A 26,118-nucleotide genomic window follows, 5' to 3' on the forward strand; every position below is an offset into this window, starting at 1 on the left:
GCAACTAGTTGAGTTCTTACCTACTGATGTAATCCTTCATCATGTATCTTCAATCCGTCAATGAATCGTTATGTCATCTTTCCTGTTATTTAAGAAAATAAATACTTGTTAGATATAATGGCAGCTGCTGAACTTGTTGGATATAATGTTCAGAAATATTAAGCACAATTCAGTAAAGAAACTAGCCGTTGGAGTTTTGCAATAAGAAAAGAAACTAGCCGTTGAAAAAGAACAATAAAAAAAGAAACTAGCTGTTGAAACTTGCATGTATATATGCACAACTCTTTCATTCAGAACTCTACTACTCTCTTCTCCTCCTTCATTCAGAACTCCACTCCTCTCTTCTCCTCCTTCATTCACAACTCTGCTCCTGTTTCATCCAGAAGTCCACTCCTCTCTTCTCCTCATTCAAGACCTATAGTCCTTTCATACATATTTGTACTTAGCTTTCACACAAAAAATGTCTACACATTCAGATACTACACATACAGATTCTGAGTCTCAGAACTCAGAAGATAGCACCATTGCAGCATATGTCGATGAGATTGTTTGGGACTTCATCAATGACCTAGTTGAGGCTGAGATAGAGGCTGAGATTTTAGCTCAGGCTGAGGCACAACAAAATGAAGCTGCAGCCCAATCTCAACGGCACATAGAAAGAAACCGTGAAGCTGGACACTTCCGCTTGATGGCTGACTACTTCGACGACAACCCAGTTTACACGGACAAGCAATTCCGCCGAAGGTATCGTATTGTAACATCCCAAAATTTCAAACTTTTACATGTGCATTGCACCCATGAGCATCATGCCACAATTGCATATTTGAATTCAAATTTGAATCTCAAAAAGGCTTTAAAAGTTTTAATTTCAACTTGAACCTTAGGGTATACACCCATTTGAGTTTTGGATTTTCAAACCAATAGGTTTTATGTAAAAAAGGGGTTTAGTGCATATATAAGCTATCCCATAATTTTTGGATAATTATTTGAAGTTGAAAAAGTATTTTATTTAAATAGATATATGGCCCTAAAGGCATTTATAGGGCAAATGTATTTTTACATATTTTAGTTTGAAGAGAAACTACTTCCAAAAGTTGTATCATGGTAGAACATGATTTTACAAATTTTCTGGGACTTGTTTGGACCAATTTGGAATTCAAAATCAAAAGATATCAAAGGAATAAGAAAAACAGAAAAAGAAAAGGGTAAAAGAAAAAAAAAGGGGAGCAAACGGACCGGCCCGGCCGAATTTGGCCGAACCGGCCCAACTCCCTCGCGCGCGCCGTAGCCCAGCCGGCCCAGCCGCTCGCCCGTGCCGCGTGAGCCACCGACAGGTGGGCCCCAGCTGTTGGGGTCTTCTTCCCCGCAAGGAAGGCGGCCGGAAATCCCGTGCCGCGCGCCATCACCGGGATCCGCCCCTCCCGAGCTTCCCGAACCGAGCCGCTCGCGTCCTTTTAAAGCCAGCGCGCCCCTCTCCTCTTCCCCTCTGCTCGCCCTCGCTATCACGCCGCCAGGCCGCCGGAATCGCTCGCCGGAGAAGCTCCGCGCCCGCCGCCGTCCTGAGCTCGCTGCCACCTGCACGGTACGCCAAGCACGACCGGACCTCCCCCATCTTCTTTCTCTCCTCCTCGCGGTTCGTTTGACGCGCTTCTTCTCCATCTTTATGCCCTGCAGCGCCGCCCGCACCACCTCCCGAAGCTTCGCCGGAGCCGCACCCGCGCCGCCGCGTCTTCTTCGACCTAGGCGACGACCCGCGCCGCCCGAGCCCACACCGACCGCGCCCCCGTCTCCGCCGTGCCGCGCCGCGCCGTCCCTGGCCACCCCCGTGATGTCAGCTTCGCCGCAGGACCCCACACCGCCGCGCCTGTGCCCGCGCCGCGATCCCCTCCGTCTCCGGTGACTGCCGCCGCCGCGGTAAACCCTAGAACTCCCCTCGTCCGTCCGATCCGGATCCGAGGGCTAAAATTAGATCCCGTTTTAATTTTTAACCGAACCGGTACGCACCAATTAGATGCTGACACGTGGCACCTAGAATTATAAAGTGAAAATGTAATTTTTTAGTCCCCCGAAACTAATAAAAGGCACTTTTGCAGAAAAGCCCCTGCAACTTCAAATGATCATAACTTTAAATCTGTTTAGCCAAATTTAGTGATCCACACCTTTTTGGAATCCTTAGGAAGTTTAGAATCTTTTGGCACTGTCCAATTTCAAATTTGATTATTTGAATCACATTCAAATTACAGATTAGGGTTTTATGCCATTTAAATCATAACTAATTATTTAGAAGTCCTTTTTGAATGAAACCAGTGCCCAAAATTTTTTTTTATTGTCCTCTGTCCAATGGTAGAGAGAAATAAATATTTTAAATTAATCTATTTGGCTGATGCCAATAAAACCTCATTTTAGGGTTTAAACCCTAGCCATTGCAATTTATTTAAAAACCCTAATTGCATGTGCTTAATTATCAATGCCTTGGGTTAGTAGATCACCCAAATAAAATAAACCAAACTCGTGTCACATGTTTTGCATTGCATCATGACATACATATTCTTTTGCTTGTATGGTGTGTTTATGTATGTGTATGTTTGTTGATTGTATAGTATTCTCGGAGAGCGAACCTTGCAATTGTGACGAGTGTTTGAACTCCAACTACTATCAAGGCAAGTTCACTTTGATCATTTACCCATTATTTTATTATGCACTAGATTTTATTAGTTGCATTGTTAGGGTTATTATTGTATTTATGCTAGCTATGATCTCTCCTAGTAGTATAGGATACCCTTGCCATTTCGTAACCACCAATTGCCATCGTAGTAGTAAATTGCTATGCTATGATAATAAACGAGGGTGCTATTATTACAATGTGATACTATTGAATTACAAATATAGTTTTCCTAGTGTATGGCAAAACAAGTAATTCAATGAACCGTCCTGGGTGGGCTGCTTTGAGTTTTCGGATGTCGTGACGTTAGGTCCATTTCTATGGGTCCATCTGAGTCGAGTTCTTGTGGATTCAGGAATGGATCGTCCATGGACGTCTCTCCTGTGGATTCGGGGAGCGCCTTCGTCACAATGTGGGATGCCACTTGGGATAACCAGAGACTGGACTAGTTTCCTATTTAGTAGCTTCCCGTACAACCACATGGTAATATGGGCTCTGCCTGGATAGAGTAAGAAATGTTTACCCAGATCCGAGGGATTGTACTGAGGTAGTTGTGTAGGTGAGAGTGCGGGTCCCTCAGGTGGTCTGGGTGAACATGTTCTGAAAATTCTTGAAGTCGATGCCGTTGCTACTCCACCCGGAGGACAGCAAGGGATTAACACGTCGAATTCTTGTGGGGAATGTGTACAACCTCAAAGTGTCAAACTAAGTACTTAGCCGTGTCCCCGGTTACGGACAATTATGAGCAACTAGATATTGGAGCTGTAAGAAAAGTCTTACTCATTCCAATTTCCTAATAAAATGAATGGTTTGAACTGGGTAGGAGCATTGATGTTTCTACTCAATGTGCCTAGGTTAATAGGAGCATGGGTGTTTCTACCCCGTGTCCAATAGAATTCAAAACTATTTGTCTAAAAATGATAAGATTTGAATAATAATGCTTTTATGCAAAATAGCCAAACTCCACTTAGCCAAACCATGCAAGTACTTGGTAGGTCCTTTATAACTCTAGTGAGCTTGCCAATACATTCAAATGGATTAACCACGTAGTGGCTGCAATTAACAATGCAGGTGGATCCGACGATGAGTGAGGTTCGTCGTTTTGTCATGGGTCATGTGCTTACATTCCAAAATGCTCTCACCTTGGAATAGTGTGGCCCTTATGTTCTACCCTTTTCCGCTGCAGTATTTTGAAACATTGTTTTATGATGTGAAACAGTATTTGTTTTATGCTGGCCCAGAGGTCATGCGAGGTTGTAAGTACTATTAAATTCTGGATGATGCGATGTAATAAAGTATTTTGACCTTTGCTTCTGTATATTTCATCATGAAACTGTGTGTGCTAGTGAGTCGATCCAGGGACTAGCACCGTAAGCACAGAGATCAAACCCTAGTAAAGGGGAGGATCGCTTCACGTATGAGGAAGCATGTATTTCTTCGCATTTTACAAACACTTAGTGAGTGGTCCCCTTATTTTTGCCAAAGGTTTGATGCCTTTGGCAAGCCTGGGCATTCGCCACACCAAAAATGCACTGCAGCCATGCGCCTGCTAGCCTATGGCTGCCCTGCTGATAGTCTAGATGAAAATCTGAGAATTGCTGCAAGCACAGCCATTGAAGTCTTGACCAAGTTTGCGAGAGGTGTGAGGAAGAATTTTGGTGAAGAATATCTAAAAAGGCCCACTAGTGAAGACACCAGACACTTACTTCATGTTGGCGAGAATTGAGGTTTCCCTGGCATGTTAGGAAGTATAGATTGTATGCATTGAGAGTGGGAAAGGTGCCCAACTGCTTGGAAGGGACAATTTACTCGTGGTGATATTGGAGCATCCACCATTATGCTAGAAGCTGTTGCCTCACATGATCTTTGGATTTGGCATGCATATTTTGGTGTGGCAGGGTCTAACAATGACATAAATGTGTTAAATTAGTCAACTTTGTTCACACAATTACTGCAAGGGAGAGCTCCTGAAGTAGAGTTTACGGTCAATGCAAATGTGTACAAGAAGGGCTACTATCTTGCAGATGGTATTTATCCAGAGTGGGCTACATTAATGAAAACAATCCCCCTGCCGCAGTGTGAGAAAGATAAGAGATTTGCACAACATCAAGAATCAGTAAGAAAAGATGTGGAAAGAGCATTTGGAGTTTTGTAGCGAAGATTTGTCATTATACGTAACCCAGCACGATTGTGGGATAGAAGTGCACTAGCAGATATCATGTATGCATGTGTGATATTGCACAACATGATAGTTGAGGATGAGAGAGATGACTATCAAGTTCAGTATGACTTGGATTACGATGAGGGCATCGACCCAGTGCCATTAACAGGATACGGTCATGGTCCAATTCAAGAATTTGCTAGGGTACTTCAAACAGACACTGAAATACGTGATCGGACGATGCATCGTCGACTAAAAGATGACTTGGTGGAGCACATATGGCAAAAGTTTGGAGCCGATGATGCCTAGAATTTTTGTTTTATTAGTGAAAATTGTTGTACGGTATTAATTTCTCATGAAATCTGAAGTATCCTTTATTAACCCATAATGTTTTCATTTGGCATGAAATCCAACATTGTGTTAACATGTTCAGGCTCAAAGACTATTACATGTTCATGCTCGTACATGTTTATAACCAACGATTTCATGGCATAGAAAATAAATCACCATCCAACAACATCTAGATGCAACAAATTAAGGAGTTCAATTGTATAACTGCAGTACCTCGCCGCATGTCCGGCCGCCGCGCGCCTTGCCTCATCCTCGTCCGGCCACCACACGCCTTGCCTCGTCCTCGTTCGGCCCGTGAGTCCGTCTAGTGAGCACCTCGCCGCATGTCCGGCCGCCGCGCGCCTTGCCTCCTCCTCGTCCGGCGGCTAAGTCCGTCCAGTGAGCACCTCGCCGCGCGCCTTGCCTCCTCTTCGTCCGTGCGCACGACTGCAGCCGCCTACCGGAGCATCTCCTCCCCATCCCCCATCTCCATCGGCCGTCGGGAGCATCAAATCGAGCTGGCCCGGCAAGCCGCCCACGAATTTGTTGAAGGGGAGATCGGATCTGGCATTTTGGAAGAGATTCGGGGCTGTGGATTTGGTTGATTCGGAGGCTGAGGAAGAAAGGATTGAGGCAGATTGGAGATTTCGTGGGAGAGGAAGGAGCCGGAGACAGAGGAGGTTGGGAGAACTACATTGTTTTATTCTGACAGGTGGGTCCACAAGAGGAGTCCAGCAGAAGCGCACGTTGGACAGTTTTTCCTTCCTAACACGCGTGGCCCCAAATTTTTCTGACTATCCTCGCATTGCTCTTGCTCTAAGACAGCCGTAAGGAACAGCCGGGACAAGACCGGACGGGTAGCCCTGCAGGCAGGGCTGCAGCCCATGTCATCATGATCTACTGAAAAATCGGGCACGCAGATGACGGGAGAGCAAAGACCAAGTCACCTTCGTGTGCCACCTCAACCATTGGGTTAAGCTGGGCGGCCTGCACAGAGTCTCGCACCAGAACCGAGGACAAGCGAGGCGAAGAGAAAAGGAACTTGAATCTCTCCGACGAGGAAAAACTTCGACGGCGCCGGAGAAGAAGAAGAAGGAACGCCTCTGTCAGCCGGGTTATCATATCCCAGGCAAGCCTCATAAGAGATTTTCTCAGCAAAAGCCAAACGCCTGCGCCTGGAACGAGGAAGCCGCTGAGAATTTCTGTGCTTGAGGGTGGATCCAACACCAAACTTGAAAGGCGACAGAAACTCGATGCTTGTTCGACTGCACGATCTGCCACTCCTCCTCTTGCTCACGAGACCAGGAAGAAAACTCCTGCCTCCAGTTAGGTCCACCATAGCCCCAGAGGTGGAAGAAGCACTTAAAATTCTTGCAAGAGAACGATCGGAGACGAAGGACTTCGAGACCCACAAGCTTGCTGCAGACAGAAAACCTGAACACTCTGTCCCGCAGGTGAAGAACTTACAGAAGGTCTGCGCGGCCACCAATTGCAGCCTCAACGGCCTGAGCAACGGAGAGGTGAGACAAGCGGAAGTCAGCACGCCCAAAAGAAACCACCATAATGAAGTTGTTCTTCTGACTGAGCGGGTGAACAGGCTGATGAAGCTTGGCAAAGATCTCCTTAGCAAAACGATGGCCAGAGCGATAGTCCAGAAGCGGGGGCTCCTCGTGTAGCGTGGGGGCGGTGCAAGGAGCCAGCGGAAGAGAAGCCGGAGCCGCAGGGAGCTCCGCAGGAACAAAATGCGGCCAAGCCTTCAGGAAGTACGCAAGAAGCAGAACGGTGCATGCCCTGGAGCGATGACGGGCCGCATCTTCCTGGCAGATGCAGCGGAAGGCGTCTAGATGTTCGTAGCCCGCCTCCAGCAAATCCTCGAAAAGCACCGAAAAAGAATCGTACTCTGGGGACGGGGAAGGAGGAATCGCCGAGGAGGGAGTGAGTTGATCAAAATACGCTTGAAGCCTGCGAGCGGCGAGAGACCAATCCTCCGCCGTCCGCACAGGAGGAGAAACAGGGGAAGCCGGAGAGTTGGCTAGGTGGGGAATGGGGAAATTGCCGCGGCGGGGGAAGGAGATCGGCGCCGGAGAAGGAGAGGGAGCGGTAGTGGCCATGGCGTCCGCCTCCAGAAGGGAGTCGACCGTTAGTTCTGTCCGTTCTTGTATTCATGATTTTCGTTTTCATTTGACTGAAACTCGACCAACATTCTACAAGTTGGAACTTGGTGTGAACTCGAGTGAAATTGGAAATGTCTGACATAAATGTAAATATTACAGAGAAATCAAATTACAGAAATATGAGTAAACTTCCAGCGTATAGTGAACCGTGGTAAGATTAGGCTTGTAAAAAAGCCACATGAAGTGGCACGGCAAACTAAAAATGGGCAAGGACAGTTTAGAAGAAACTTTAGTAGGCTAGCTTAATGACAGGCTAATACAACATGCTTCATAAGTACAAACTTCACTAAGAACATATGTCTGGTGTCTTACCGTAGCTGAGACACATAATGTTCACAGAACTCACCAGTTAATCTGACAACTCAACTCAAGAGGCTGGAAATTCACATAATGTAGGTAGTTCGGTCTAGCAAACTAACAGTGGGCAAGGATCTTAGGATGACTGCTTTTCAAACTTTTAAATCCAGGTTTCCCGCAAACAAAACACAATAAGCTTAATCCACAAAGCGAACTACAGAACTGTAGAATCAGCAAGCCATGTGACATATAATGTCCAGAGGACTCAGCACTAAATCTGTGACAGCTAAACAACAATAGATGGTTCTAAAAAAATGAATACTTCATTTCCTTTCACTTCAGAAACGAGATCTCAGTATCCAGATAATTAGAGCATCAGAAACAAACCAAAGATGATTGAATCAAACACTGATGTAAAGTTCAGAGGCATCCACAGAGAGTAAGTAGCTTATTAATTGCTAGCATTACTTGACAGATAACTTAAGCGTCAGAAACAACCAAAAGATTAATGAATAAACTCTGTTGTAAAAGTACAATGGAATTTACAGCCAGTATGATATGATCTATTCTCTGTACCAAATCAGTCATAAGCAGAATAACAACTGACAAGAGTCAATGAATCACTGATCTATCTATACACTTCACAGAGCAGCATTCGCCAAAGCAGAGGTGGATCATCGAAGTGACAGTATCCAGCAAAACGTATGAATTAGTACCAGCGTCATGCTAAAACCCCAACCAGAATTGGAACGGACAGCCAGTCATGCATGTGCGAACTCTTCTTCGCAGCGTGGATGGTCGACGATGGAATGACGACAGAGTGGACGGATGAGCTAGCGGCGACACGGGCAGATCAGGCATGCGGTGCTGCCGTTGTTGAAGCAAGTTTCGCAGACGCAGAGATGCTCCTGCACATTGGGGTAGTAGGTCGTAAAAGGCGCCGCCCTGTTGTCGCACTCCCAGCACCTGACGATCAAGGTTGTCCAGTCGAAGTTGGGATTGTTTGCCGCAGAGCAGAACAGGCACGCGGTGCTGCCGTTGTTGAAGCAAGTTTCGCAGACGCAGCGATGCTCCTGCACATTGGGGCAGTAGGTCGTCCAAGGCGCCACCCTGTTGTCGCACTCCCAACACCTGACAATCAGGGTTCTCCAGTCGAAGTTGGGGTCGTTTGCCGCAGCCCCCACTGCTGCTGTGGGCTGAACGTCAGGGACCGGTGGCGCCTGAGAAGAAGCCTGGCCAGCTTGGGGGAGCATCTGCAGAAGTGCGGCCGACGAAGATGACTGGCCGTGAGGCTGGAGAGCGGCCTCGAATTGCGGAACGGCGGACTTCTCCTGCGCCGGCGAAGATGACTGGCGGCATTGCGGGCACGCGGTGCTGCCGGCCTTGAAGCAATCCTCGCAGACGCAGTGGTGCATGGTCCTCGGATCGGGCAGCTGACGCATCGGCATGGTCTTGCAAGCCAGGCACATGAGGGGCGCGTCGACGTCGATTGGGGGCTCACGGTTGAGCAGGTTCAATGTTGTCGGCGCCGCCGAAGAAGGCTGAACGAGAAACAAGATGACAGTTGGTGTTAAAACAACTCATCGCAGGCATTGCTGGTGCATATGTTACAACACATTTACCCCGCGTGTGTTGCTCTGCTGCGGTGGGTGCGGCGGAGGCTGCCCATGGCCGAAGCCAAAATTCCCCCGAAGCCTCTGGCGCTTCAGGTTCCCCGCAGCCACAGTGGCGTCATGTCCTCGCCGGATGCGAGCCCAATGCTCGTCTCTATCTGCATTGCGTCCTTGCTGGGTCTGGCACCCACCAAGAAACAAGATGCCAGGAAGGAAAGAAACGAACTCATATGGATGCCAGGAAACGAACACATCAACTGCCAAGAAACGAACACATAGCAGGTGCCAAGAAACTTACTCCGAGCGTGTCGCCGTGCTCATGACCCGTCTGGCCGTGGCCGGGGATGGCTTTCGTCACCGACTGCTGCACGTTGTAGTTCATGCTACTGCTAGCAGCCGCGGCGGCCAGGCGCGGGAACGAAGCCATCGACGGACGGGCTGCGCGAGAAACCAAACAAATTGTGAGCCGTTCCGCGGCGCGGACGAGCAGACAAGGTAGAGATTGGGATCTCCGGAAGAAACGAACACATCAAATCCAACAACGAACTGGAACTCACCTCCGCCAGGCAGGGAGGAGTTGACGGAGGAGTCCGAGTCTCCCGCAGTCGCAGTCGTCGTCGCCGCCGTGCTCGCTATAGGCTGCTGTGACTTCCCAGCTTTGTCTTCCGCGGCCTTATTCTCCTCTCCTGCCATCTCTCTTGTGCAAACACCTCGCCCACGCGAGCCGATGAAGAACCGAGCGTTTGGTCGAACACCTTGGCGACGCTCGCGACCGGATAAGCAGGAGTGGGGAGAGGAAGGTAGGGAGGGTGCGGAAGGAAGAAGCTCCGGGAAGGAACACAATGGGAAGGGGAGGAGCGGTGCGTCGAGGAAGACGATCATATATAGACGGCATGACGGATGGGACGCCGGCGGGGCGTCTCTCTCCTTCCCCCGCTGCAAGCCTGCAAGTGATTTCTCGAAGCATGAAAACTGGAATTGCAGGAAGGAGACGAGAGGATGGAAATTAAGCGGGCCAGTATGGGCCTGCTGTGTTTAGGATAGCCCAGCTAAACTGATTTGGCTAAAAATTGCTAATGGAAAGACGGCAGTAATTCCTCTCAAAAAAAAGAAAAAGAAAAGAAAAGACGGCAGTAAAAAGGATTTGCTACACTAATAAACTGCAGCAGTGAAAAGGATTTTGCTAAAGAAAGTTATATAGGAGGAATTGCTTAAAAAAAGTGTCGATTTTTTTCCTAATAAAACATCATAAAATTATGAGTTCTCAAAATAAAATTTGTTGGTACCGGCTCTTAGAGTTCCCGGCACCTTGTTTGGCGTTAGATCATGACTCTTTCATTCGTGGTTGAATCTAGAGAAATGTCCATTTTAAATCTTCAACTCGTAGAACCCGTCGGAATCAAACCCTATCCTCCTAATCCCGGGTGTTCGGTCCCTGACCTAACTAATCACGGTCAATTAACCCCTTAACCGAGAAAAGCCGTTTGGTCGCATCGGGATTGATGAGTCCGCAAATTAGGTCGGGATTGTAGATGGGCTTTACGCATATGTCGGCCCATTTTGTCACTTGAGCCCAACTAAACCCCTAACCCGTTTATTGCTGTCACCACTTCTCACAAAACAACTCATAAAGATTTGTGCACTTGGATCAAGACAGATCTCGTTTCTAGTGTCTGAGTTGAATTCTAAATGAGCCGAGCATGAAATGAGTAGAGCTGCTTGCTGAGTACTGAGTAAAATTCCCACCCCTTGTTTTCTTTTTTGAGAAGGGGAATGAAATTCCGAACCCTATGCCTGACCATTCTTATTGGATTAATAGTAGATGAGTGTGATCAATTATTTGCTGGGTGCGGAAGTCAAGTGAAAACGAGATGCAAAGAAGACAAAATTAAATGAGGTATTTTGTGGAACGGAGGGAGTATCAAATAAGCAAAGTAGTAAATGAAAGAGGATTTTTAATTTGGGTTTTTTGGTACTGGCAAGTTTTGGACAACTAGTAAATAAGTGCAAAATAAATAAGATAAAAGTCTTATGATTAAAATAGGACCGGAGTACATGGGTTCACTTGTCTACTCTCATAATTTTGATGGCATAAATATAGCATAAAAAGATAGTTACTTTACTATGCAAGAACTTAGTTGTAATTGATAACATTCATATGAGCATCACATGCAATAATAGAGAGCTATTACACATCTCACTAATACTCCCCTGGCATAGTTGATATTATCTTCTACCCCGAGATTAAGACAAACAGAGTATGGCATTAAGGACTTCAACATGAAGTTGAATCTCAGCACAACCTCCAGCAGACAAGAATATCACTAATGTCACAAGATATCACTATGCACTTCAATTCTTTTTGTCACGGGGTGGGCACGCAACCCCTCCTTGAGCCTGGTGGGTCACACTGGGGCGTCCTTTTCACGCAGTCTTCTAATCTTTCAAATATTGGCTCACGGAAAATCTTGGAATTTATTGAGTTTCAGAAGGTCCCTGAAAGTTAAAAACACTAAAAACAAACAAATCTATTTTCACGCAGTCTTCTAATCTTTCAAACATGGTTAAATTCATAGGGTGAGAGAATTACCCTCAAATCATTATATAATTCAATGGAAACTCAATTAAAATGATAAAAAATAGTAGAATAATAAGTAATAAACAACAAAGTTCACGTATGCATTTTACATGGACTTTTTTCTTTACGGAAAGCTTCGCATAATAAATCAAAAACACCATATCCCTATATATTCCAAATTTGGTCCGGACTGTTCAGCTACCTATTAATTATGTAGTACTGCTTTTGTTCAGTTAACCATGGTTCAAAATGTATGCCTACTCAACTTTGCAGAACCTGCAGGTCTTGTGAACGCACTACCGAAATTGCACCAGAAAATGAAGGTTTTGAAAAGGGAAACAATCGAGGTTGAGAAGCATGGTGGGTCAACTTTTTGGACGTAAATGGAACGCATCACTCCAATCCATGATAAGTGTTTTGGATTTAATAAACTTTATACTAAATCCATGACAATTACTATGGATCTGAGGGAATATTAGAAACCAGAAGCGTTTACCATCGTGTAAGTGTACTGCCATCGTTTCCCCCTCGATCTCTTTGTTTGTATCTTTTATCAGTGCCATGTTTTTTTCTCACTGCCTTGTCTTGCAGGTTCGACTGCCGGCACCGAAGACATTCCAGAGGTGAATCAGGTTATGGATGGCTTACGAAAGGAGTAGCTTGCACTTTTGTGCAGCATTCTACCATAACAGATACCGATTCTGCTATTATCTGTCGTCCGAAAGACCAGGACGGACCGGGCATTGAGTAGCTGGACCGCAAAAATAAGTGTTTACTTAGCAAATGGCTGTTTAAACTACTTAATGAAGATGGTCTATGGCAGCAGCTCCTTCGTAATAAGTATCTTCATTCTAACACTCTCTCCCAAGCCAAGCTACGGCCGTCTGACTCTCCTTTTTGGAAGGGCCTAACACGGGTAAAAGATGAGTTCTTTATCAAAGGCAAATTTATTTTAGGGGATGTTCGTGGTACTTGATTTTGGGAAGATACTTGGCTGGGGATAGCCCTCTTGCGAGTCAATACCCATCATTATTTAACATCGTGCAACGGAAAGGTGTTCTTGTTGCCGATGTTTTATCGACGGTACCCTTGAACCTTGAGTTCAGACGATTACTAACTGACGATAAGTGGGCAGCTTGGTTGCACTTAGTCTAGCGATTAATGATGGTTAATCTATCCACAATGCCGGACAGATTTTGGTGGAAGCTATCTCCTTCTGGAGATTTCTCGGTCAAATCTATGTATAGAGATATAATGGATAGCCCCATGGATTTCTCGCGTCAATATATTTGGAAGCTAAAAATCCCCCTCAAAGTTACGATTTTTATGTGATTTTACCGAACTGTGGTGCTTACTAAAGATAATCTTGCCAAAAGAAACTGGACGGGATGTATGAAATGTTGTTTTTGTGACGTCGATGAGTCCACTTATCATTTATTCATCTCTTGTTCCTATGCCCAAATGGTGTGGCGAATTTTTTATTTTGCGTTTAATTTTCCTCAACCATCAATTTCTAATATGTTTAGGAACTGGTTAGATGGGGTTGACAAAAAGACTAAAGATCACATATGGGTGTGAGTGTCTGCTGTTTGTTGGGCTATTTGGAACTGCAGAAATGATATTACTTTTAACCGATACAGAGTTACGTCTTTTTTGCAGGTTATCTTCAGGGCCACCGCATTAAACCGCCTGTGGTCCCTCCTCCTCCCTGTGAACAAGCGGGAGCTTTCGGTTTCTGTGTGCACCCGACTGGAGACGTCGTTCGGGATATCTCCAACCAGACTAGCTGGCGGCCTGTTGCTAGATTGCAAGCTGCATAGAGATTATCTTTAAGACATGCCTGTTGCTAGATTGCAAGCTGTATAGAGATTATCTTCAGGACATTTGTTTTATTTGGCTTCATTTTGTCTCCACTTTATGTGACCCGTGAGATAAATTGATTGTGTGCATCGCTTCGATGCAGAGGCCGGGGAGCTCCCCTTTTCGAAAAAAAGATACCGATTCTGTTGCACTATGCAGTGTCACGTAAATCTTCTGAAGCTAAGCTACCAATGTGATGTCATCTAAACGTAAACTGCGATTCCATCAAAACATCTTTGTGTCAATGTTAACATGTATGAATATGTACAGCCAATCATGTCTAAATTATTCCATGGTACCCCTGCTCAACGATCGCCGTTACATACCTGCTAAGCATCACTAGTTTATTCCCCAGTTAAATACTTTGCAGTATACGTATTTTTTCTGATTTTAAATTCTTAAATCAAACTTGTCCAAATATGTATCTATCTATTCTTAAAAAACGTTAAGATACATGTAATATTTCGACAACAATTCAGAATGAGAGTCAATATTACATAACACCTCCCTGTTTAGACCAAAGTCTCATCCCCAGCATCTAGTTCGATTTTAGAAAGGGGGCAAAGCACCAAACGCCGACACGAAAGTAATAGTACTCAGCTTTGCGTGCGTGCGTACGTGTTAGCTCGCTCCTTGACCGACACGAAACTCACTGCCTTTTTTACTTGGCGAGGACGAGCTTCGGGCTTCAGTTCGCCCCCAATCCTCCAAGCAAGCAATGGCGTCCACGGCGTGGTGCATCATCGTGCAGGTCTCCGCCATCCTCCTCAACCTCACCGCCTTCGGCCTCGCCATCGCCGCCGAGCATCGCCGCAGCAAGGTAATTAAGCCCGGACCCAGACCCGGCCCAGCAGCAAACCCAGTAGACCCGGCCCAGCAAGCCGTTGTAACCCACGGCGAAATGTTGCGTGCAGTGCAGGCCACGGTGACGCCGGACCCGGCCCAGGAGTACGGCTACTGCGTCTACGACTCGGACGTCGCCACCGGCTACGGCGTCGCCGCGCTGCTCCTCCTCACCGCCGTGCAGGTCCTCGTCATGGTCGCCAGCCGCTGCTTCTGCTCGCGCGGCACCGCCCTCGTGCTCTTATTCTTCTCATCGTAAATTTCAATCTGTCACACTTTGGTTGATTAGTACTCCGTAATCTTTTTTACACTTTAGTTGACTCATGTTAAGTTTTTGAAGCAACTGTACCTCAGTTCTTTGCATAGTGTGGCCATTCTCACCACTTAAATTTCAACCAAGTCATTCAGTTGCAGTTCCCATAGCAATTCTCATAAACAAGATGCTTGCTTGCTTCCCATTTGCAGGTTGACGTTCCTCATTGCAGCAGCGTGCTTGCTGGCAGGATCAGTCCGTAACGCATATCACACCCGGGACAGGGGCATCATCAACGCCGACCCTCTGTCGTGCGAGACGTTGCGCAAGGGTGTGTTTGCTGCTGGTGCGGCTTTCACCTTCTTCACGGCCATCCTCACCGAGTTCTACTACATCAGCTACTCCACATCCCGGGATTAGGGGTGTGCGTGAAAAACTATACCTGAACTGAAACCGAATTAACCATTACTTACCCGCAAAAAAAATATTTAACCATTACTAATTTCGGTGGCTAACTACAATTGACCAAATGAAATTCAATGAATTCGGTTATTATCCTCGGTTAACCGAATAAACCAAATTAATGAGAAATAGGCTAAAACCTATGTTGTTATGCAATTATATCTATTTTATTATATATGTTATCTAAAGTGTTTCTGAACTTTGAGGCAGCTTCGAGCCTGCAAAACCTTCGGTTATGTCAAGGTTTCTTTGTTTAAGACTTCGACTCATATATGTGTTGGAAATTCGGCTAAAATTCATGATTGGGTGTTGTCTATTTTCTTGTCGGTTCACGAGTTCGGTTATATCGGTTTTGAACCAAAATTTACGTTTAACCGAATTCTTGATTAGCTGAAAACCAACCATATTTCGGTTGGCATTTCTTGCTAACTGAATGACCAAAAAGCCCGAAAAATTCTCGGTTGAAACCAAATGGCCACCCCTGGCAGGGGATGTTGCTGGTGTCCCTCGCTACCTCGGATGATCAGTCGGTTCTTGTATTCATGATTTCGTTTTCACTTGAAACTTAGACCAAAATTCTAGAAGTCGGAACTTGGCATGAAATCAAGTGAAATTGGAAATGTCTGTACATAAATGTAAATATTACCAAGAACTGAAATTACCGAAATATCAGTAAATTTCCAGCGTACGGTGAACCCTGGTAAGATTAGGTTTGTAAGTTGTAAACAAGCCACATGAAGTGGCACGGCAAACTAAAAATGGGCAAGGATAATTTAGAAGAAACTTTAGCAGGCTAGCTTAATGACATGCTACTCCCTCCATTTCACAAAAAATGGCGCCCACGCTTTTCGAGGTCGAACTTTGACCAATGATTAGACCAATTATATGTAGATTATATGTTACAAATTTTATATCGTTGGAATGTTTTTGAAATACGAATCCAATGATATAATTTTTGTAACACATAAGCCTCAAATCATTAGTCTAATTGTTGGTCAAAGCAAAATCTTGAAATACGTGCGTGCCATTCTTTGTGAAATGGAGAGAGTAGTACAATATGTTTCCTAAGTACAAAGTTCGCTGAGAACAGATGTCTGGAGTCTTTCCGTTGTCAAGACACATAATGTTCAGAGAACTTACCAGTTAATCTGACAACTCAACACAAGACGCTGGAAATCCACATAATGTAGGTAGTTTGGTCTTGGAAACTAACAGTGGGCAAGGATCTGGATGACTGCGTTTCAAAATTTTAATTCCAGGTTTCCCGCAAACTAGCACAATAAGCTTAATCCACAAAGCGCAGTACAGAACTATAGAATCAGCAAGAGCACTGTCCAAATTAAGAGATCCCCGGTATGTTTCAATTGCACGCCATGTGACATATAATGTCCAGAGAACTCAGTACTAAGTCTGTGACAGCTAAACACAATAGATGATTCTAATAAATGAATACTACATTTCCTTTCACTTCAGAAACGAGATCTCAGTGTCCAGATAATTAAAACATCAGAAACCAACCAAATATGATTGAATCAAACTCTGATGTCCAAGTACAGTGGCATCCACAGAGAGCAAGTATTTTCTCTACTGCTAGCAATACATGACAGATAACTGAAGCATCAGAAACCACCAAAAGATTAATGAATTCACAGTAAGTATGGTCTGATCTATTTTCTATACCAAATCAATCATAAGCAGAAAAACAACTAACAAGAATCGACGGATAACCAAATTCACAGTAAGTATGGTCTATCACAGAGCAGCATTTGCCAAAGCAAAGGCGGATAACCAAAGTGACAGTATGCAGCAAAACGAATGAATTAGTACCAAAGTCATGCTAAAACCCCAACCAGAATTGGAATGGACGGCCAGTGATGCATGCGCAAACACTTCTTCGCAGCGTGGGCGGTAGATGATGGAATGACGACGGCATGGACGGATGAGCTAGCGGCGAGGCGGGCAGAGCAGGCATGCGGTGCTGCCGTTGTTGAAGCAAGTGAAGCAGACACAGATATGCTCTGGCACATTGGGGTAGTAGCTCACCCAAGGCGCCAACCAGATCTTGCATGCCCAGCACCTGAACCCCAGCCCAAGTTTCAAGGTTTCCGGCACCGCCACTTCTGCGGGCTGAACGTCAGGGACCGGTGGCACCTGAGAAGAAGCCTGGTCAGCTTCGGGGAGCATCTGCGGAAGTGCGGGCGCCGAGACGACAGGCCGAGACGCTGAATAGAGGGCTCGAATCGCGGAAGGGAGGACTTCTCCTGGGCCGACAAAGATGACTGGTCGAGGTTTATGTCACGGCAGCAGTTCGGGCACGCAATGCCGGCCCTGAAGCAATACTCGCAGATGCAGTGGTGCATGGTACTCGGATCGGACAGCGTTCTCATCGGCATGGTTTTGCAAGCCAGGCACATGAGGGGCGCAAGGACGTCGACTGAGGTTGACTGGCCGAGACGGTCGAGCAGGTTCAAGGTTCTCGGCGCGCCCGTTGACTGGTAGCTAGGGAGCAGTGGCAGCCCCGCCGAAGGAGGTTGCCTATAGCCGAAGGGCGAGTCGACGTCGACTGAGGTTGACTGGCACACACGGTCGAGCAGGTTCAAGGTTCTCGGGGCCGCCGACTGAACAAGAAGCAAGATGGCAGTTGGTGTTAAAACAACTCATTGCAGGCATGGCTGCTGCGTATGGTACAACAAATTGACCCCGCGTGCGTCGTGCTGGTGCGGTAGGGGCAGCGGAGGCTGCCCATGGCCGAAGCCAAAATTTCCCTGCTGCTCAAGCCTCTGGCGCTTCAGGTTCCCCACAGCCACAGCGGAGTCGCTTCCTCGCCGGAGACGAGCCCGAGGAGCCTCGTTTGTATCGGCATTGCGTCCTTGCAGGGTCTGGCACCGAGTCACCGACCAAGAAACAACATATCAGCTGCCAAGAAACTTACTCTGAGCGTGTCGCCGTGCTGATGACCCGTCTGGCCGTGGCCGTGGCCGTGGATGGCGTTCGTCACCGACTGCTGCACGTTGTAGTTCATGCTACTACAGCCAGCCGCGGCCAGGCGCTGGAACGACGCCATCGGCGTATGGGCTGCACGAGAAATCAAACAAATTGTGAGCCGTGCCGCCGCGCGGATTGGGATCTCCGGAAGAACCCAAGAACAAACTGGAACTCACTACCGCCGGGTAGGGAGGCGTTGACGGAGGAGTCTCTCGCAGTCGCCGTCGCCGCCGTGCGCCCTACAGGCTGCTGCGACTTCCCATCATAGTCTTCCGCGGCCTTCTTCTCCTCTCCTGCCATCTCTCTTGTGCAAACACCTCGCCCACGTGAGCCGACGAGGAACCGAGCGTTTGGTCGAACACCTTGGCGACGCTCGCGCCTGGATAAGCAGGAGTTGGAGAGAAGGAGGTAGGGTGAGTGCGGAGCGAAGAACGGAAGAAGCTCCGGGAAGGAACACGATGGGAAGGGGAGGCGCGGTGCGTCGAGGAAGACGACCATATATAGACGGCATGGTGGATGGGGGCATGGGGCGGGGCGTCTCTCTCCTTCCCCCGCTGCAAGCCTGCAGTGAGACGAGGGGATGGAAGTTAAGCGCGCTTAGCCACTCTCGAGGGGTGGTATACTTTATCCACAAGAAATCGACGTGTTAATCCCTTACTGTCCTCCAGGTGGAGTAGCAACGGCATCGATTACAGGAATTTTCAGAACATATTCCCCCAAACCACCTGAGGGACGTGCCCCCACCTACACTGCTACATACCGATGTCACCTCGGATCCGGGTTCATATTTCTTACATCCATCCTGGCAGAGCCCATAATACCGTGTGGTTGTACTGGAAGCTACTAAACAGGAAACTAGTCTAGTTTCTGGTTACCCCGGGTGGCATCCCACATTGTGACGCAGGCGCTCCCCGAATCGCACGGGGAGACGACCATGGACGCTCCCGAATCACACGGAGAGACGACGCAGCGGGCCCCACAGACATGGACCTAACGTGACGACATCCGAAAACTCAAAGCAGCCCACCCAGGATGGTTCATTGAATTACTTGTTTTGCCATATAGTAGGAAAATCATATTGTAATTCAACGGTATCACATTGTAACAATACCACCCTCGTATATTATCATAGCATAGCCTCTTACTACTACGATGGCAATTGGTGGTGAAGTCATGGCAAAGGTATCCTATACTATTAGGACAGATCATAGCTAGCATAGATACAATAATAATCCTGACAATGCAACTAATAAAATCTAGTGCATAATAAAATAATTTGAATGGTATAAAAATCCTAATCTATAATTTGAATGTGATTCAAATATTCAAATTAGAAATTGGACAGTGCCAAAATATTCTACACTTCCTAAGGATTCCAAAAAGGTGTGGATCACTAAATTTGGCCAAACAGATTTAAAGTTATGATCATTTGAAGTTACAGGGGCCTATCTGCAAAAGTGCCTTTTAATTAATCCGGGGAAACAAAATTACATTTTTATTTTATAACTCGGGTGCCACGTGGCGCATTCCTATTCGTTGGTACCGGTTCGGTTTAAGTGAATAAGGACGATCTAATCTACATCGTTGGAGATGGATGGACGAACGAGATCGATCGGGGGAAGCTCACCGGCGGGTTAGGGTTTTGGTGGGCGGCGTTCGGCGGCGGCGCGGCACGGGCGTGGCGGCGCGGGGGTGCTCCGGCGACGGGGGCGCGATGGGGAAGACACGGGGAGGCGCGGCGTGGCACGGCGGAGACGGGGGTGTGGTCGGCGGCGCTTGGGGACGGCGCGGTCGGCGCCTAGGACGAAACGGGCGGGCGGCGCGGGCACGGGCGGTCGTCGGCGGGGAGCTGCAGCGCACGGGAGTGAAGATGGCGCGCGTCAAACGAAGCGCAAGGGGAAGACGCTCCAGAAATTTGTGAGCTCGGGCGGTAATGCTCACCGGCGAGGTCGGGACGGCGCGCTGAACGGCGGCGGCGGCGGAGCTTTTCGGCGAGGAATCGGGGCAGCCTGGCGGCGTGATAGCGAGGGGGAGCAGAGGGAAAAAGAGGAGGGGGCCGCGGTGCTTATAAGGACGCGCTCGGCTTGGTTTGGGAAGGTCCGGAGGGGCGGATCCCGGTGATGGCGCGTGGCGGTCACACGTGGGGACGGCGGCGCGATTTCGGGCGCTTGCCTGAGGTAGGGGACGACCCCGACAGGTGGGCCCCACCTGTCGGTGGCTCGGGCGCGCGCGGGCGGCTGGGCCAGCTAGGCTGGGGCGCGCGCGAGGGAGTTGGGCCGGTTCGGCCCAATTCGGCCGGGCCGGTCCGTTTACCCTTTTTTTTTTCTTTTAGGCCTTTTCTTTTTCTGTTTTTCTCATTTCTTTGATATCTTTTGAGTTTGAACTCCAAATTGGTCCAAATAAATCTCAGAAAATTTGTAAAATCATGTTATACCATGATACAACTTTTGGAAGTATTTTCCTCTCAAAATAAAATATATAAAAATACATTTGCCCTATAAATGCCTTTAGGGCTATATATATCCATTTAAATAAAATATTTGTTTCAACTCCAAATAATTATCCAAAAATTATGGGATAGCTTATATATGCAATAAACCCCTTTTATACTTGAACCTTAATGGTTTGAAGATCCAAAGCTCAAATGGGTGTAAACTCTAGGGTTTAAAATGAAACAAAAATCTTTCCAAAGCCCTTTTGAGATTCAAATTTGAATTCAAATATGCAATTGTGGCATGATGCTTATGAGTGCAATGCTCATGTAAAGGTTTGAAATTTTGGGATGTTACAAACACAGATAGAGCACATATAACCCTCCTGCCTCCCAGCCGTCGGGCACAGAAGTGTCGATGCCAAACTTGGGTGTGAGCACTCTTCCATTCGAGGACGCAGCTTCTGCGTGATGCGCGTTGCGGGGAGCCCGGTAACGGGTTTTTGTTTTCGAGGCTCCGGCAGCCCCCTGCTCACAACCAAGGATGGAGCGAGACTTCTGTGCACCTAAAGCAGGAGACAGAAGAAAAAACATGCAAATAATCGAGACAACTGGAAATTCAGTGGAAAGCACTTATCTTTATTCGTAGAAACTTGCGGTTTACAATCGGGGGTTGCCCGGCTACACTAGTTCGAGAGGCATGCTGCCGGAGCATCACCTGTGGGTCGGGCTCCGCCGCTTCACGGATAAAACTTACGCAAGTGCGCAAGGTTCCAACTGTTTTGCACCGGCAAGCCTTCTTCGGTTTCCAGCCGGACAGCCCCCGGCCTGGTTACCTGCACTACCCGGAAGGGCCCCTCCCATTTCGGAGCCAGCTTATTCCCGGCCTTCGTTCCTTGTATCCGGCGCAGGACAAGGTCTCTGATTTCGAGCTCCCGGGGACGGACCCGCCTGTCATGGTAACGGCGGAGTCCCTGCTGGTAGCGTGCAGCCCGGCATCGAAGTTCTTCGATGAAGTTTAGATCATCAACCCTCTGCTCGTGTTGGCTATGGTTGCCGTACACGCGTACTCGAGGGGATCCATGCTTGAGCTCGAGGGGCAGCAAGACTTCTGCCCGGTAGATAAGGGCGAAAGGGGTTTCACCCGTCGCCTGGCTAGGTGTGGTCCTGATCGACCACAGCACGGGCTGGAGTTCCTCAATCTAGTGCTTCCCGTGGCCTTTGAACTTGTCAAAGGTTCGCGTCTTGAGCCCCAGCAACATCTCTGCGTTGGCCCTCTCCGCTTGCCCGTTGCTCCTCGGGTGAGCAACAGACGCGAAGTGGATCTTGGTGCCCATGCTCTCGCAGTAGGCTTGGAATGCTGCTCTCGTGAACTGTGTGCCGTTGTCGGTGATGATGCCATTAGGCACACCAAACCGGCACACGATGCCCTGGAAGAACTTGACGGCCGCCTGGGCGGTCACCTTCTGCACTGGTTCCACTTCCACCCACTTGGAGAACTTGTCGATGGCCACGAGCAGATACTCGTAGCCGCCAACCGCTCTTGGCAACTTGCCGATGATGTCCAGCCCCCAGACCGCGAACGGCCAGGAGGATGGAATGACTTGCAGGGCTTGCGACGGCTGGTTGCTCTTCTTCGCATGGAACTGACATCCCTCGCACGTCTTGACCAGTTGCTCGGCATCGACTAGCGCTGTAGGCCAGTAGAAGCCGTGCCGGAAAGCCTTGCCGGCCAGAGCCTGGGAGGCCACATGGTGGGAACATGTGCCTCGGTGTATCTCTTCCAGGAGTGCGCGCCCTTCGTCTTGGGGCACGCAGAGGAGCTTCACTCCATTTGCACGCCTCCGGTAGAGGTTTCCGTCCACCAGAGTGTACATCTTGGCTTGCCGGACTACACGTTCCTCGGCAACGTCATCTTCCGGGAGGGCTTCTCCCTTCAGGTAGCGGGCGATATCCACTGCCCAAGGCGGGGTTTCCCCCCTGCTCATGCATGCCGCTACATCAGTGGCATGGACCTCCGCTGTTGCGGGGTTTCCTTTGGTTGCTGGGGGGGCTTCCTCGGCAGCCGGCTTGGGGGCCACCGAAGGCGCAGTATGCCTGTGCCAGAACACCCCCGCCGGAACCTTCCGGCGCCCTGCTACCAACTTGGATAGCTCGTCAGCCCCGAAGTTATCCTTGTCCTTGACGTGCTCGAACCGCAAACCCTTGAACTTGCGTTCCAGCTTGCGGATCTCATCCATGTACGCTGCTACCAGTGGGCAGTCGTAGTCCTTGTTAACCTGGTTGATCACGAGTTGGGAATCCCCGCGAACAACCAGGCGCTTGATATCAAGGGCGATAGCCGACCGCAACCCGGCGAGCAACCCTTCGTACTTGGCCGTGTTGTTGGTGGAGTTGGGGAAGTCGAGCTGGATCGCGAACTTCAGCTGGTCTCCTGTGGATGACTCGATGACGACTCCGGCGCCAGCTCCCTGTAGTCTGAACGCGCCGTCGAAGAACAGGATCCAGTGGCCTCCGTCCAGTTTGCCAGGCAGGCTGGTCTTCGGCTCTTCTTCTACGCCCGTCGAAGTCCACTCCGCAACGAAAGCAGCCAGAGCCGCACTCTTGATGCTCTTGGTGTTGGTGAAGTGTAGGTCGAACTCCGACAACTCCATCCTCCATTCGGCCACCCTTCCGGTGGCTTCACGGTTGGTGAGGGCCCGCTCGAGGCAGAATCCCGACACCACCGTGACGCGGTACGCCTGGAAGTAGTGGCGCAGCTTGCGTGATGCAAGCAGGATCCCCTGCAAGAGCTTCTGCACTTGCGGGTACCACGTGCGGGCGTCGCGCAGCACCGTGCTGACGTAGCACACCGGGTGCTGCCCGAGCCGCCTGCGCGGTGTTGACGCTGCTGGCTCGACGACAGTTCCCGGGTCCGGGGCGGTTGCCGGGGCTAGTTCAGCCCCCTGCCCCGCAAACTCAGCCTCCGAGAGGTCTCCCTCTCTCTCGGCAACTAGCACCGGGCGGACCACTTGGTCAGTTGCCGCTAGGTAGAGTAGCACCGGCTCGCCCGGCTTGGGGGCGACGAGGATCGGCGGCGACTTCAGGTACTGCTTGAGATCCTGGAACGCCGCCTCAGCCTCGGGGGTCCAGTCGATTGGGCCCTTCTTCTTCATCACCTTGAAGAAAGGGAGGGCGCGCTCGCCCAGCCTTGAAATGAAACGTCCCAGCGCCGCTACGCAACCGTTGAGGCGCTGCACATCCTTCACCCTGCGGGGAGTCTCCATTTTATCGATAGCTTTTATCTTCTTTGGGTTGGCTTGAATCCCCCTGTGCGAAACCAAGAAGCCCAAAAGCTGCCCCGAGTCTACACCAAAGGTGCATTTCTCAGGGTTCAACTCGAGCTCAATCCTGCGGAGGTTATCAAACGTTTCCCGCAGGTCATCAATCAGCGAGTCCCCGCGCTTTGACTTGATGACAATATCATCCATGTAGGTCTCACCGTTTCGGCCTAGTTGGGATCCCAAACACTCGCGTAAAGCACGCTGGAATGTTGAGCCCGCATTCTTCAACCCGAATGGCATGCACGTGTAGCAGTAACAGCCAACCGGGGTGATGAACGCCGTTTTTTCTTCGTCTTCAACTCCATCTTAATTTGATGGTAGCCGGAAAAAGCATCCAAAAAACACAGGAAATCACAACCGGCAGTGGAATCTACTATTTGGTCAATGCGAGGTACAGGGAAAGGATCTTTAGGACACGCACGGTGAAGATCTTTAAAATCTTCTCACATGCAAAGTTTATCCTCCCCTTGGGTACTACTACAGGATTAGTTAACCAAGTGGGGTACATTACTTCCCTGATAGCCCCCGCAGCTTTAAGCTTGTCCACTTCTTGCTTGATGAAATCTTTGCGCTCCTGTGCTTGCCGGGGGATCTTCTGCTTGACTGGGCGGGCGTCTGGACACACCGCGAATCGATGCTCGATCACCTCCCTAGGGACCCCGGGAAGGTCCGACGGATCCCAGGCGAACACGTCGGCATTCTCCCGGAGGAAAGTGATGAGGGCGCTTTCCTATTGGGCATTGAGGTTCGCACCGACGGTGACAGTGCGCTCCTCGTTGCCGGCTTGGAGGGGCAGCTTCTTCACCTTGGTGGCCTCCTCCTTGAGCTTCTGGCCCTTGCCGAGGCGTGAGATCGAGCCCGCGCCTCCCCCGGCAAGCTCCTGCGGGGTAGCACGGGCCTTCTTCGCTGTGGGGCCGTCGCCCGGTGTCGCTGAATGGGGCTTCGACACCGGGGGCGTGCGGGCACACCCCCTTTTAGGTTCGGCAGGGGCGTCGGGGATCGCTCCGGCGATCGCGGGCGTGGCCGATGGCTTACACGAACTGCAAAAGAATGTACCCAGAATACATGGAAGCTAAGGACACATGCATGCACATTTTTACCCAGGTTCGGGCCACCCGGAGGTGAAAAACCCTACATCCTGCTTGTCTGAGCTTGTAATACCACAAAACCAGGTGTTTACAGGTTGCCGGGTGGGTTCACGGACACCCTCTCCCTTTTGGCTAAGTGTTCCTTGCTACTCTCTGTTATCACTAGGAGCTAGCTGTGAGCTGATCCGACTGAGCTCAGCTCGGACTAACCAACCCAAGACCCAACGAACGAACCACCAACCCAACCCCTTTGACCGTCGGCGGGGGTCCTCCTTTTATAACTAAGGGGATGCCACAGGTGCCACGGTGCATGCATTACAAGTGTCGAGCAGGGAGACATGGCAACTCCCCCTCGGCGCGCTGGTGGGCGTGCATGAGCGCCAACTCTGCTGCTAGGGGTCTAAAACCCTAAAGGTAGGATTGGACAGCCACTGTTCATCTGACTTAGATGGGTAACGCCCCTCCTGTCGGCTCATTTAATGCGCCGTGCGCCTCACTCCTTGCCCTGGCGAGACTGTGCACTCGACGCGTGGCACGCGCATGCGTGGCGCCGCTCCTCTGCCCGCCGGACCCCACCCTTGTGGCGGGAGCCTGTGCTCGGGAACCCCTCCTCCCGGCAAGTGGCTTCCCGGGAGGCGCCCAGGCCTGACCACATCCGGGAACCCCCTCCGAGCAAGGGCCTTCCCGGGAGGTGTCCAGGCGGGAATATTCCCCGATGCCCCGCTAGCCCTTCCAGGCTGGTAGCTTGCCGGACTGCTCGTGGCTGCAGCCCGGGATGAGACTCTCCCGGGAACTCGGAGATGAAGCCCACGCGTCGCGCAACGGTGGTACCCCGGGTTCCACTAGTGCGACAGTAGCCCCCGGGCGTGGGCCGGCAACACCTGTTCCCGGACGAGCTTTTCCCAGGTCGGTTGCCAGGCTACGCCCTCAACCGACACGTGGGCCCCGATGCGCCTCGGCCTGGCTACAACGGCGAGGCCCTGGACAAGATCCGGCATGCCGTTGCCTCCAAGTTCAACAAGCATGGGGAGATCGTGATCTTCCCGGCGGGTGCCGAG

At 49.5% G+C, this 26,118-nt stretch overlaps 3 protein-coding genes and 1 pseudogene across 4 annotated transcripts; 2 read left to right on the forward strand and 2 right to left on the reverse strand.

The window, feature by feature from the left end:
• Nucleotides 1–460: 460 nt before the first annotated feature.
• Nucleotides 461–4,817, forward strand: LOC100844827 (annotated as a pseudogene).
• A 3,287-nt stretch (nucleotides 4,818–8,104) lies between these two features.
• LOC106865794 lies at nucleotides 8,105–10,194 on the reverse strand. The gene is made up of 4 exons (XM_014896607.2): nucleotides 9,795–10,194; nucleotides 9,536–9,675; nucleotides 9,247–9,417; nucleotides 8,105–9,165 (listed from the first exon to the last, which is right to left on the reverse strand). The coding sequence occupies exons 1-4, from the start codon at nucleotides 10,117–10,119 to the stop codon at nucleotides 8,458–8,460; spliced, it is 1,344 nt and encodes a 447-aa protein (XP_014752093.1). The 5' UTR covers nucleotides 10,120–10,194; the 3' UTR covers nucleotides 8,105–8,457.
• Nucleotides 10,195–14,181: 3,987 nt separating this feature from the next.
• Nucleotides 14,182–16,114, forward strand: LOC100838877. Its single transcript, XM_003563110.4, has 3 exons — nucleotides 14,182–14,495; nucleotides 14,595–14,773; nucleotides 14,984–16,114. Exons 1-3 carry the CDS (start codon nucleotides 14,394–14,396, stop codon nucleotides 15,189–15,191), a joined length of 489 nt encoding a protein of 162 aa, XP_003563158.1. The 5' UTR covers nucleotides 14,182–14,393; the 3' UTR covers nucleotides 15,192–16,114.
• A 617-nt stretch (nucleotides 16,115–16,731) lies between these two features.
• On the reverse strand, nucleotides 16,732–18,819 carry LOC106865766. Of its 2 annotated transcripts, XM_024454627.1 has the most exons (4): nucleotides 18,714–18,819; nucleotides 18,395–18,597; nucleotides 18,166–18,308; nucleotides 16,732–17,851 (listed from the first exon to the last, which is right to left on the reverse strand). In XM_024454627.1, the coding sequence occupies exons 2-4, from the start codon at nucleotides 18,516–18,518 to the stop codon at nucleotides 17,330–17,332; spliced, it is 789 nt and encodes a 262-aa protein (XP_024310395.1). In that variant the 5' UTR covers nucleotides 18,519–18,597; nucleotides 18,714–18,819; the 3' UTR covers nucleotides 16,732–17,329. The 2 variants fall into 2 exon arrangements, with proteins under 2 accessions (XP_024310395.1, XP_024310392.1); XM_024454624.1 differs by having other exon boundaries at nucleotides 18,395–18,805.
• Between the last annotated feature and the right edge of the window lie 7,299 nt (nucleotides 18,820–26,118).

Source organism: Brachypodium distachyon, chromosome 1 (assembly GCF_000005505.3).
Source record: "Brachypodium distachyon strain Bd21 chromosome 1, Brachypodium_distachyon_v3.0, whole genome shotgun sequence".
NCBI lineage: Eukaryota > Viridiplantae > Streptophyta > Magnoliopsida > Poales > Poaceae > Brachypodium > Brachypodium distachyon.